Source organism: Motacilla alba, chromosome 5 (genome assembly GCF_015832195.1).
Source record: "Motacilla alba alba isolate MOTALB_02 chromosome 5, Motacilla_alba_V1.0_pri, whole genome shotgun sequence".
NCBI classification, from domain to species: domain Eukaryota; kingdom Metazoa; phylum Chordata; class Aves; order Passeriformes; family Motacillidae; genus Motacilla; species Motacilla alba.
The window spans coordinates 13,838,880-13,852,704 of record NC_052020.1 but is presented as its reverse complement, the minus strand read 5'-3'; the positions used below and the strand labels follow the sequence as shown (position 1 = coordinate 13,852,704).

The 13,825-nt window shown below is 40.8% G+C and overlaps 1 protein-coding gene across 6 annotated transcripts in view; it reads right to left on the bottom strand.

The window, feature by feature from the left end:
* The window catches only part of KCNC1 (potassium voltage-gated channel subfamily C member 1), a 124,026-nt gene that overhangs the window by 10,982 nt on the left and 99,219 nt on the right, over nt 1-13,825 (bottom strand). The window contains exons 3-4 of one of the 6 annotated variants that reach the window (XM_038138405.1): nt 10,447-10,635; nt 6,513-8,479 (exon numbers count right to left, since the gene is read on the bottom strand). The exons of 1 other annotated variant lie outside the window; for it this stretch is intronic. In XM_038138405.1, the coding sequence (XP_037994333.1) occupies nt 8,343-8,479; nt 10,447-10,635 (326 nt within the window). In that variant the 3' untranslated portion in view covers nt 6,513-8,342. Of the gene's footprint in view, nt 1-6,512; nt 8,739-10,446; nt 10,636-13,825 lie in introns of those variants that run through there. 4 more of the 6 variants (XM_038138408.1, XM_038138406.1, XM_038138407.1 and 1 more) reach the window with 4 other exon arrangements.

The window sequence follows — 13,825 nt, the reverse complement described above, 5'->3', positions numbered from 1 at the left end:
GAAACACACGGTGAAAAGTCCCTAATCAAGTGGAAGAAGACAACTTTCCATGCTGATGTTAAGAGTTTATGACTGTTGCCTGTTGATAATCCTCATGGAGGAGGTCAGTCTCTACAAGGCAAAATGCAGACCCAGTGTTCATTGAGTTCTTTAACAGGTCTTCTGTGATAAATGAAGCGAGAAACCTGTTACATAAACATTCTGCATTCAGGTTCAATTGAAAATAAACTGACAAAATTTATTTTTTATATATATATATTTACAAAAAGACACTGCAACAAGTTAAGCAAGTGTCTGTGCAGCTGCTCTCCCCTCCTGTTTTCGGAAGATAAGTAACCTGCCAGCGAGCTGACATTCATGAGGGAGAACAAGTTGTGAACTGTTGACCTTCAGTCCAGAGAGCTTTCAGGCCTTTGAGTGGAGGGGGAGAAGGAGAAGAAAGCTGTTGTGTGTCTTTTTGTTATTTGAAGTCCTAGGAGATCTGCAGATGTTACTCATGTAACCGCCATGTGCACCTGCGCAGGACGCTCCTGTTCCATTTCAAAGAACGTTGGTGGGACGATGTTGTGTCAGAAGTTTCTGTCTCTTGGGGGATTTGTTTGGGCCGCTTGGTGGTCACTGATGTTACTTGACTTGGTGTGGCATTCTGAGTTACTTGATGCTTTTGTGCTCAGCGTGCCAGGCTCTGTATTTGAAGTGTGTTCATTTGAAAGATGGAAGATGGTTTGCCCAGTCACCGCTCCTTACATGACACTGACATCTCTGTCTGCAGGTGGGCAGTCCTTTTGGTGTCTGACTAGTCTTGCCATCTGCAATCACCACAAAGGCCACTTCTAAGTGAGTGGCAGGAGCTTCTGCTCAGCTGTGTGTTTTCAGCACAGAGAAATTGTGGGGAGGGTGGGAGACAGTGATTTGACTGTGCTTTTAATGGCATGTGTTGAGTCGTGAGACTTCGAGATAGGGATGGACAAGTGACAAGGAGATCAGTTTGAATGTACAAGAGAAAGGTGACCATGGAAAAATATTTAAATGAGTGGCAGTAGAGAGTCTGATACAGTCAGCTAAAACATGGGGAAAAGGAGGGGGAGGACAGAGCCAAGATACAGCTCCTGAGGACTGAATAATCTCATGGCATAACAGCATTCCAGCCTGCCGATGTGGTGGGTGTGAGATGAGAGACAAACTATTCTGTTCTGTGGATGTTATTGTGCTCCCTCTTCCACTGTTTATTTCTAATAATGTGAGTTGTTGACCTGCAGTGTTTGGGTTTTTTCTCATCCGTAGCACATCTTGAAATTTCCAGTTCTCCTCAGCAAAAACAGCAACATCTGTCTTCACCTTGCAGACTCAGAAATGTTTTGATCAGGCCTCTGATCTAGTCCAGCATTTAACCAAATACTTAATTTTGGGACTTCCTTTTTCCATGTTAGAGATCAAGCCAATGACAGACCTTGGTCATTCTGAGAAATTTTGATATTTTTATGGTGCACAGTCTTGGGCTTTTTCTTTTAGCTAGGTATTTTCTTAAAAAGGACTCCAGAATTTTTTATCAGTATTTGAGTCCTGCTTATGCTATTTACTACTAGCTGAAGATTCCAAAGGCTTGGAATGGATACAGCCTGGGGTTGAGAATCATCTTGTGTGGTTTTGATTGTGGTTCAAAATGTGCACAGTAGAGAAAAGTGGCACTTACATGGAATTTGCTGACAACTCCAGCTGACACAGGAATAATTGGCCATTTTAACTTTTTTACATATCAATATCTTGATACATGTGCAGAAAAGAGGTAGTACATGCTTTGTTCTTTTGCTTTAGCTTTCGTGCTGTTCTTATTTCCCAGTAAATGCTGATCTTGCATGTTTTGCTCTATGTTAGCAAGAATAATAGCCTTGAATTGAAATGCTTTGCTTTTATGGAAATGGCCTTCTACTGGGTGAATATAACTGAAGATGTAGGTCTGCATCTTATGTGCCTTTGAAGTTAATTTGGAGGAACTGCATGTGTAGAGCCCTTGTTGTTTTGTAACCCATTTAGATGTTAAAGGACTGAAGTCAGGCACAGTCTTGAGCTACTTGTGCATTTCTTTCAGGTTCATCAGTCAGTTGTCTCAGCATTCACCTGTTTTTAATGCAGCAGCAGTTTTTACTCATCAGTGCCTCTGTAAAACATCGAAATAGAGTATGTGACTGAAAATATTCAGCAGTGAAAATAGTCTCTGTATTTGAATCATGGCCTGGATGAACCACGTGTTTCCTTGTGGGAGAGTGAGGAAGCATAAATTTAGACTATTGGGAGAACACATTCTTCAGCTTGATTGGAAACAAGAACAACAAAGTAGTTACTCCTGAATAAAAGCTGGCTGAAAGAGGAGAAAATTCAGGGGTGACATTTATTTTGCAAAATTTTCTCTGGCATTTTTGTTTTGTGACATGTTGGATTTTTGTCTCATTTCCAGGTGTACCTTTGCAGGTTGGTAGGGGTGGAGTGTAAGTCCAATTCCTGTGTTGGTGAGCCTCTCTCTCAGTTCATTTCCAACTTCCTCATCTGTTTCCAGGCTGCTTTGCCTGTAGATCACCTGATCATCCAGATACTGTGCAGTCTTGGGGAGAGAGTTCTGTCTTCTGGTTTTGGGGTTGAGAGCTGTAAGTGGAGTTCCAGAATTTCAATTCAGGATTGTTCCAGTACTCCCTGGTCACCACAGTTCTTTTAAGTATATGTGAACACTTTGCTAGCAGACTGCATTTTTACTTTTTTTTGATTCAGAAGTGAGGCCAGGAATTGGGAGATTTTTAATGTTCTGACGTGACTTTAGTTTTTGGCTGTAAATGTCAAGCGAGTTTAGCTTTTGCTTTTTTTTTACTGATTTGAATGCATGAAGACATGTGGTACCTAAATTAGGGCAGCAGAGGAGTTGCCAATCAGTAATGAAAATGCTCTGTCATTTTAACTGTGTGGGTGCTTCATCATTTTCCATAATAATCCTCTGCTTTAAAGTACAAAAGAAAAGGGATTCCTACAGGGGCATTGTGTCCTTCTGCAGACGGGGAAATATGGCATCTTTTAAATAATGAAGAGATGCTTCTCTCCTCTGGTGCCTTAATTCTGAGCAGATTATAATAACTATTCCTTCTTAAATATGGCTTTTCCTCCTTTGACATCAGAACACCTTAAAAAGAGCATAATGTCACAGAAACAGAAGCTGAGGCACAAAAAATTAAATAGGCCCAACCAAGGTAACCCAGCATGTCCACAGGAGAGTCAAGAATAAAATTCCCATTTCCTGAGTCCCAGGCCAAGGCTCTACCTTGTAGGCTTGTGGCTCTTGAGGATTATTTTGAGTTCATCTCACTGCCATTCTTTTCCTCTCTCCTTGCTCTTCTTTCTCCCTCACTGCTGATTGCTGTTTCCACTGCTGCTGCTTGCATAACCCATTTTCCAAGCTCATCCTGAGTCCTTCTTGTTTCCCACCTCCTGAGCTACTGCCTTTCCTCCAGTCACCCACTTGCTCTGACACCACCCCAGCAAAGCGTGGCCCCTGCTGAGCTGCTTTTGCTGGGCTTAAGCCTTGTCTGCTGTGGTGCTGCTGTGACTCACAGTCAGCAGCCTCTGCACAGGCTGTGTCATCCCTGCTAAGCCCTTTGAGTCCAGAGGCACTGCAGGTACCTCAGAGTGACAGCTGAGCTAACACAAATGTAACATTTTGCCTTTTGCTGCCCAAGGAATCTTTAGCTTGGACAGCAGGAAAAACGAGGGAAGCCTTGGAGCACGCGCTTTTAATATTTGGTGCCTGGAGATGTTTGGACCTATGCACTTGCATGAAGTTTTTTTAAATGTTCAAGTGAATGCTGAGAGTTGAAAACCTGGCTTTGCCAGGCCGAGACAGGGAAGATATCTTGTTATACCATTTGCTTTTGATTTGCTTATCTTTCTTTGCAGATAAAGAAAGTCAAGAGATGCAGTTCTGGACCTGTTTTTGAATATTCTGTTCAATTTGAATTCAAATATTGTTCTTGATTGCAAATGAAAATTTGTATTTTACTAGGAGAAAAATTGGGCACTTACAGTCCTAGATGAATGCAGAGGCTTTGGGAGTCCTGAAGACAGGGGTTTTATATCCAAACTCAAGTAAGTGAGTGACTTAAAAATAACCTGCATAATTTAAGCATGTTTTCCTGAAGTGAAGGTAGTTTGTGTGTGAGCTCAGAGGCAAAGTTCCTTCCAGGATTTATATGGAAAGTAGAAAAGTAGGCTGCCTTGTTTGGAAACTATGAAAGGGATATGCAAACTGGCAGGGTAATATCTTCAGGATATCTTTTTGTAAGCAGCTCTGTGCTCAGGTCCTTTTTGAATGCTCTTGCCTTAGCCCTGCTTGCTCTCTTCTGTATTTCAGTTGGCTCATTTGTCCTAGCAGACATTTATTCCAGTGATGTATTTAATTTTTGGCCCTGAAACTTTAGGGAGAGAGGAGGCAATTTACATGAAAAATCACTTTATCCAGATTAATGACTGCTGCGCTTGACTGTTATCACAGCGGTTTTTGCTAGGGTTTTTTTTTTTTTGTTGGAGTGAGAACGCAGAAACCTCTTCTCAGAAATTTCTTCTGTCTGAAATTGCAATTGTGGAAACACATCAGGTTGGTCCAGAAAAAACGAGTACCTTCATGCAGTCAGAGGAAAAGCTATATATGTAGAAGGTGTGGTTGAGCTTTAAATGTTGGCAATGAATAAGCCACTTATTAATTGCCAGTGGGTGCAGATGAAGGGCCAGCACTGGCTCTTAGAGCTGGGAACTCATTGCTGAAAGCTGAGTTTACAGAGGCAAAAACACAGACGTTCCTTTACAGCAGGAAACAGGCAGGGTATAACTGAACTGCAAAACCAACTTCTGCTCTTATTTGCAGTGGTGTGAACTCAGAAGTAGCTGGTGGCATTACTGAAGCCTGAAGTCAGAATCTACCCACATGGACAGTTTTAATGCTTTCATAAAGGCATGCGGCTCCTGTAGGGAGAGGGGGCAGGCTTGAAGGAATTAATGTTTTAATCATAATACCCAAGCAAAAGCTCCTTAACTGCAAGGCAGCTGGGACGATGTGGTAGATTTCCCTTAGGATTCAATGCAACAGCTTCTGAGATTCTCCGCTTCTCTTGTTTCCCTCTCACCCCACAGAGCTGCCACTGTTGTGGAGGGGAACTCTGGGTCAAACAGATCTCAAGCTTTAGGGCATCTCTTGAAGGGCAGTGGATGGTTCTGTTTCTGAAGGGTTTATAGAATTCTCCCAGAAGACATGGTTACCTCAAATCAGAATGAGCAGAGAGGGGAACCTAAACGAAAACGAGAGTGGGGAATGTGAAATGTAGCACAGAATGACAGTCGGACCCAGCCTGTTCTTTGAGGCTCAGATAGATGCAAAGTGCAGTGGAAGGTGAAGACCTACAAGGAATTTACAGGGCTGAATTGTTGGTATTCCTTATGGTAATTGAGAATTAACACTGGGCCCTTGAGTCAGTGTTAAATAAAAAATGGGGCAGATAAATCTATTTCTGGATTCTTAATACATTATAAGAGAAAAAGTTGTTCATTAAGCAAATCCTGGGTGAATCTGGATCCTACCTCTGGAGGTAAGAATTTTATCTGAGAATGACGGCATAGAAACAGTGTGAGAAAAATAGTTCTAGGGAGAAACTAAAGCAGAAATCAAGTACATAATGCTGTATCAAGGACTACAAAGGAGTTCTCTAATTATGTACAGCCTTTCTTCTATTCCTAAAACACAGCTTGAGGTCTTCCTTGTGCTTCTTTTGGAGTAGAGTTTTGTGACGACAAGGTCCAGCAGTTGGGGTTTTTTTTGTGTATAATTTAGCACTTACCAGAGCCATGAGTGTTTCTTCTGGATTTTTTTGGGGGGTTTAATTCTACTTCCTCCAGACTGTAGGGATACTATTCCTTTACATTTCCATTCCCATCAGTAGTTGCAGATGCTGTAGGTTGCCTAGAAGATTGTCAGCTCTTTTGAAGTTCCTCTCGTGAGGATAAAGGTGTGTATCCTTCCTTTATAGAAATACTTTACCAAAAATGCTCAGGCAACTAGAATGCTCTTGGCACATAGTCCATAGTTGTCATTTGTAGCATCTAAAATGAATCTTAATCCCATTGTGTTTCTCAGATCTTACTGGTGCATGTTTTGTGTGGCAAATCAAGTGCGGCTCGAACCCCTGGATTTCTTTCTGTTTCGGATCAGGTGGACTGGTGTGGCTCAGTGATGAGCAAGTGAAGGACGGGGCCCGAAGAAGTAAGAAAAACTGAATTCATTTAATCAGCTAAAAAGACAAACATTTATTATTGTTGGGGAGGGAAAAGGAAGATACCTAGATCATTATAGGGGTTTTTAATCTTCCCTTGTAAAATTACTAATGGTGTGAATTCTTTAGACATCAGTTGTATCAAGTGTTTGCAGGCTTCATTTATTATCTACTAACCAAAATTAGCATTGTAGAACCAAAGCAATACCAAGCTTTTCTCCTACATTTCTGTTGAGAACACTGTATTTATTCAAGATTTTAGAAGCAAGTCTCTGGAAACCCCTGATTGCTTCAGAAAAGGATTCCCCTTTACACTATACAGCAGGCACTGAAACCATGATACAAAATTTATTTTCATGCTAGAATTGTTTTGCATAACATTGTGCATGCATTTTACTCAGTACTAAATTGCATACAATGCTGTTGTCTTGTTTCTTAAACTTTGAGACCATTTATACTTGAGTATTTTCCTGATTTTGTACTATAAGTCCCAGTTTTAAAATAACACCTCTTTTGTTTAAAATTCATACTGATTACTTAATATGAACAATTTATGAAGGGTCTTTACGTTGGATCTATACATCAATAAAATACAACATAACCAGAGCTGGAAAATTAACCAGCTGTTACTGTCAGGTCCGAAGGAAGGTCCCATGTGTCACAAGCATGCCAACAAAAACAGACAGAAAAAGTTTTTCTTATTTTTATACACTTCTAGTTGGATTAAAAGTTCTTGATTTCCATGTTGGTGTGATGAACTGTGAAGGCGTGGTCAATATGACCGATGACTGCCTGATTGCACTTTTTAAAACCATTACTCTTTATCTTGTATACAAAAAGAAGCGATCCATAGCAAAGAAATGTACAGTTTTATAATGTTTTACATTTTCGCTACAACAATGTATGTAAAAGTAAAGAGCTTTGAAAGAAAATATATAACTTTGCTTTTTTTTTCTTTTTTCTCCTTAATCATACATTTGCAGTGTTTCTTGTGTGTGTGTTGTTTTTGTTGTTTTGTTTTTGTTTTTTTTTTTTTCATTTTCATTTTTGTCTTCATGCAAGTCATGCTTTGGAACAAAAAAATAGATTAAAAAAAAAAAAAATCTTCTACAGTTTTGTTACATTTTGGCCGTAGAAAAAGCCTGCATCTCTAGTACAACTCCAGAACCACGAAGAATCATCCATAAAACCTGCATGGAGCGAGTTAACTTTGTCCAAATGAGAAGGTCTTCTATGCCTGCACAGTTCCACAGAGATGTTTATTAGCCATCAATGTTCATCTCCATCTTGCCTTGTCAGGTCACTCTGACTGCCTCTGTTGGCATATATTTAGCAATGACTGGACTTTCTTTGCAAAGATCTGCATGTAAAGAATACAATCAGTACTTGAGCTTCTTCCCTGCGCTTTTCACATCAAGCTTGGCATCTTAGTGTTAAAGGAAGGAGGAAAAGGTGAAATAGCTACATGCAGAGGCAGCCATATTCTTCTTCAACAGGATTTTTTTTCCCATGCAGTCAGCCAGACTGAGACCTCTCTACAGTGTGTCTGAGTATTGCTTTCAGCTTAAAATAGGTGCCCATGCAAAGTTTCATCCTACTGTGCTTGTTTGCTCAAACTCCTGCAGGGTTCCTATGGCTCAAAAATATCCTGAGAAAAGCAAAATCTTCCATCGTTGGCACGTTTCAGCATCGACTAAACGCCTAACCCATTCCATACAGAGCCAGTAGATCCACCATTAGCCACAATAAGCATATACTAGCAGGATGCACCAGGAAGGAAGCCATCTGGTGCATCTACCCTTCATCCTAGGTAGTGATACCATGCAGCACGTATGGCCCACCAGTACTACGCCAATGCCTGCCTATTGTCATCTGAGTGCTATTTAGGAGTGTTGTCACCTAAGCATCAGAAGTAACACCGTTTGCAGCGGGTGCTACTGTGAGACATTGCATCTTCAGACTTAGTCACCTGGACTATATGCAACATCGCATAGGCTAATTGAAAGTAAAGCTTTTTAGACCATTCTCTGCTACTGATCCATGCTACAAAATAGATGGGATGGGAGACCAAGAACGTCTCACTGGGCTAGGAGAGCTGTAGGGCGCAGACACTGAGGATAATCCTATCGCTTTTCCACTTATGCCAGCTATGCTGTTAAGGCTCCGTGACATTTCGTAACCTTCATTTAAAAGAAAAATGCAAAGTACAGCATTGGATCAATGACAGAATGGACTAAGAATGAGGTTCAACATTGTAGCCAGTTCAATAGCATCTGCATGCACGGACATGCCGAGAGTAGTATCGCTTGCAACATGACTCAAAAGGCCGTTGGAATACAGAAAAAATTTAAAATATATGCATTAGAAAAAAAAAAATCATCATTTCTCAAGATGGTCAGGCTATGTAATTGATCCTACAGGCAGCAACATGGTTGTACCCTAAAAAAAAGAAGAGTCAGTGGGAGGGATTTTCTATGTCTCCGTCATACACTCACACATACCTCTCCCTTCCACTTCATGCATTGTGACCTCAGGCAAAATTAAGGTTTGTGGTATTTTTGTGGGGCAGGAGGGGGACAAGGCAGCAAAATCCATAGAATTGAATGTGTTGCTACAGAGATACTACTCCTTTGTTCTCAGCATTAAAAAAAAAAACAAAAAAAAAAGAAGAAAAAGAAAGAAAACAAAATTGCATGCATTCAGTTTCCCTCCCTCCCTCCCCCCCTTCTTTTTCAGGCATGCACATAAACAGCTCAGCAAGTGTACAGAGAGTTGCACAAACTATGGATGAAATTCTGTTGGAACAACAATTAAGATGCTCTCAACATGTTTCAAAACAGGCCAACAATATGCTGACGTATATTACTCTTTAGCCAACCAGCCTCTGTTTCATTCAGGAACGAGAGGAGGTTGCAGTGCATCGTGAAAACCATACATTCCCCATCCCAAAGGATGTGCCATTTGGAGTGTTCCCCTGATCCACTGGAACCACCTGAACTCGCCCAGGCTGAATGAACACGGCCAATGCTTATCCAATACAGAATCAAGTAAAACGCTTTGCTACAAAGGTAAATTTTAGAGGATATACTTTCATATGAAAGTCTTGTGGTCCTACTATATCTTTGTTGATGATAAGCTTTAGACTTATAAATACATACACTATCTATTACTGGCGTTTACTATAACTATTGCCCATCATACAATGGCACATGGGAATTCCATACTCCATACTCAGTGTATGGTTATGTCATACAATCTTTGCAGTTTTAAGATACTGACTCTATCTTATACTATATACAGTACACCAGTGGTAAACACTGATTTGAAGAGAGTGAGTTATTTTCCAATTTTCCCTTTCCTTTGATGCATATAGATGTAGCTCTAATTTTGGGTTTGTATGGTTGCCTCACATTAAATTATTTAAGCAAAACAGTCTCTTTTAAGTAGGGAAGGCTCTTTTAGTGGGATTTTACTTCTGTTGCTAAGTAGATTATTCTGGTCATTAGCAAACTACTTCTGAGAGATACCTGTCAGAAGTCTGAGAAACTAACTAATAATGATTTATTTATGAAAGGATTTTAGATGGATTCTTTTCTGATTTTAGGACACCTGTGCCAACAGATGTTCATGCTTTTCTTTCTCTATTGAACTATGTTATGAATATCCAAATATTTTATTTTAGTGCTCTGTTAAGGTCACTAAATAAAAATTTCTTATTTTCTTGAGTATGTTTTGCTTTTGTGTTTTATCTCTTCTGTCTGCCACCTCCAAGTCTGTGCTCCTCAGAGTCTGGTAAGCTCTGAGCTTTCCAAGTGGCAAACCTTCATTGCTATGATACATTAATTGGTCTCTCCTTACGGGATGGGCTAATTTAAGGACGTAGTAGAGCATCCTCCACTAAAGTTTCCTGTACAGCTGGAAGACTCGACTGCCTAGCATAGCTGCACAGGGTAGTTACAGCTCCTCAGGCTTTTCTTTCTGAAAGAAATAGGTTAGAAACTCCAAATGCAGACATCAGGTGGTGGTTTCCAGCCCATACGTGCATCTCTACAGCAAGCGCACTATTGCGTGCTACAGCTAAGCTGACTTTCTCTTAGTTAATTAAACTGGTTGCTAGCTACGTGGTTACAGGGCCCCAGCTACATACCCTTTCTTATTCCTCCATCAGGCGGGCAGGGATATTCCCCGGTTGATAAGAGGAAGCAGGGTCCATATCTCTCCCGAGTGCCAGAGCGGGTAAAGGGCAGGCCCTCATCAGGCGTAATAGCCTGGTCTATGTGGGGACAGTCTTCGTTTGCCAGCGCCGCCTTGGCCACCTCACCATTCAGTTTCGAATCTTCAAACATATAAGCAGAAGGCTATTGAAACACTATGCACTGTTTATTAGAGTTCCAGCTGCAAATTAAGGGTTCACAGCTAAAGACTTCTATAGCAACACTCTAAAAGGTAGCACATCTGTCCTAGACACTGCGTTCATGTGCACTGCACCAAAATAAAATAAAGTCTGTTAAGTGGGAGGAGAAACAAAAGATGATCCTGTTAGGTGTGACAGCAGCCACCTGTACGTCCGCACTGAGGGGCCCTTTCAGAAAGGGGCGTGCAGTGGTTCCTAGTCCTGCGAGCAGAAGACCGCGGTTAGAAATCAGAGTATGTTTTTGCATGACATCGGATGGTGCATGGATGACCTGTTTGTCATGGAGCCTGCTGTCGCTCAGAGCTCTGGAGAGGCAGTGGACTGAGAGTTGCGTTTGAGTATTTGAGTATATTCTGTTTGTGCTGGTTTACACCCGTGTGCGGTATCACTGAGGGGGAAATTCCTGCTCTTTCCCTCCCCAAAATTTACCCAGATGGTTTTATAGCATTTCCGGTATCAGTCATGCAGAATGGCTGTACACGTTTTAGACACACAGAGTGCATTACGGATGGAAATACGACAGCAGAAGAAGATTTAAAGAAAACCCAATCCATTTTCTGATGTTCTCCTCTGAAACACATACAGTATTTGCAATGCCAGCTCAGGACACTACACACACAAAACACTACAGCAGGCCATGAATTTGGAAACTAGGTAGAGTAAAATTTACTCTTAGCTGTAAATAATGAAAATAGGTTGTCAAATTTGCCCATTTTGCTCCACACATTCCCATGAGGATAGACTGAGAATCATATGTTTTCTCTGTGTGACTGGTTTTTACATTTATAAAACAATTTAAAGTGCTATTTAGTGTAGGATTTTTTTATGGTTTTAAAGTGCAAATTAGTGTATTGAGAATATACTCGAAATATGGCACAGCTCAGTATGAGTAGTTTGGTTGAAGGGAAGGAAAGACAGTCAAAATGTGCTTTCTGAAGCTCCACAAAGCTGAGATATGTTAACTTGAGTGGTACTGGCAGCATCCTACACCTCGGTTGCACAATGCTTATTACCTAGACACGGTAAGGCAATGGGTGATCCTGCAAGTCTTCAAGGAAAGAAACTCAATGGACAGACTTAATTTCAGTTCCCCTTCTACATTCATGTACTAGCTTATTCTAAATGATATTTTGCAATTATTTTGATGCCAACTAATAAAACAAGCCTCACAGAAAAATAAATACAGTTAGGTAAGGTTTGCAGGTATGATTTCGATCCTCTGATGGACAACAGATGAGTAGAAGGCAGAAGCATTTTCAAGTTATGTTTGTTACTTTACATACACATACACACACACACACACACACACAGAGATGTACGTGACACTCATTATGCACCTATCATGCACCAGTAATTGCATTCTAGACCTTTATTTTTCTTCTATTTAGATGTCACTGGTTTGTCACAACACAAACGGTTACTGCACATCTCACCTCTGCCTCCATTTTTCTCTGTGCAGAATCAGCCAATTATTTCCCCCGAGAGGGATGTAGTAATGTTTTGTTTTGTTCTGTGAGCAATGTAATAATTAGGTCTCTCAACACATTTAAAAATGTGGCAAAAGCTGTAGGGCCATTTTAATACTTCTAGACACTTACTTGTAGTAATTTCAATAGGATTCTAAAGTTTTAAGGTTTCACTGAGTTGCAATTCCTTTCTGTTTATAATAATCACTGCTATTTAATACCACTCTGAACAAAAACCTGGCACGGCTGCCATAGAAACCGTGACACTGCAGGTACTGAGCTGTGTATTTAAAAATCACTTAACTGTGTTTGGAGAGAGCTGCAGTCCTCCTGGGGAGGAGCAAGGAACTGGGCTGCTTCATAAGCCTCTACTGCTACAAGCTGGTGGTTCTAATCCTGAAACGAGGGAGGCAGCTGTGTCAGCAGAGCTCTGCATTGAAATCTCTGAGACACCCACTGCTGCTCCTGAGCCCAGGTTTGCAAAGGAAATTCATGGTGATGGAGGGCAAATTGATCCATTTCAGGAGCTCAAAACAACTCTGAGCAGAGTGGTTGTGGCTCAGGCTGCTCGCTGGTAACAGCCATTGATTCTTTTGGAAGCAGCTTGCAGGCTCTGTTGTGCTTGAATGCAACAAAATTGACCTTCCTCAAATTAATTTCTTAAATTGCATTATAAATCTCTAGTAGCTTGAGCTAGAACTTGCTCTTACAGCCTCTTCAGGGTCCCTTAGCACTGATGATTTTTCCTCTATGCTTGTTAAAATTCCACAACCTTGTTATTTTATTTCCATTCAAGAGGAAGAGAACAGAGTAGCTGGAGATGTGGGCAAATTACTGAACTATCCTATTAATGTCCCTTGAACATTGCAGTCACGGGCCATGCCTTAGGGATCACATTCTGGATAGCCATGCTAATCCACAATGACAACTTGGGTGAATATTTAGGAAGCAGAGAAATTGCCAGCATAGAACACTGCATCTATTGCTGGTGTATATAAGTAAGTGCTAAGTAGAATAGTTGTGTTCCAAACCACTGGCTACAGCACCTAATTCTCTGGAAGTATATGATTAGTCTGTCACGGGAGTAAAGAAAACATAAACATCACTGATGCTATCAGTCCACAGTTAGAAGTCCTCGTTGTTTTAACTAGCATTGCCATGCTGAACAATTTTAGGAATAAGGTCCAAAGATGGAATGAAATTACATTATTTCAGGTTGATTTCTTAAGTTTCCATTTGCATGTTTGCTTTTTCCAAGACTGACCCTGTGTTTGAGAGTGCTCCAGATAAAGAAAAACTATGCAAGCGTTGCTATCTGGTGACTCTGAGTCCAGTTACACTAATGACAACTATTTCTAGGTGTTTAAAACTTCTAAGGGTTGATTCTGGCCTACCAAACTCATGAGCCCTTCCATCCCTGCTAGCAGAATCTGAATTAGGCTCATACAGCATTTTTTGTTCTTTAGGTTCAGTTCTATGAAGAGAAGTCAATATTATCATCTCTGTTTTACAGATGGGTAAAGCTACCGTGCAGTGAGGTGACTTGCCTACTGCTATGTAAGAGGTTATTTACAACAAAATCTTCTGACTCTCAGCTTGGCACCTTATCTCCCTAATTGTCCTATCTGTGAATACCTAGCTAACTG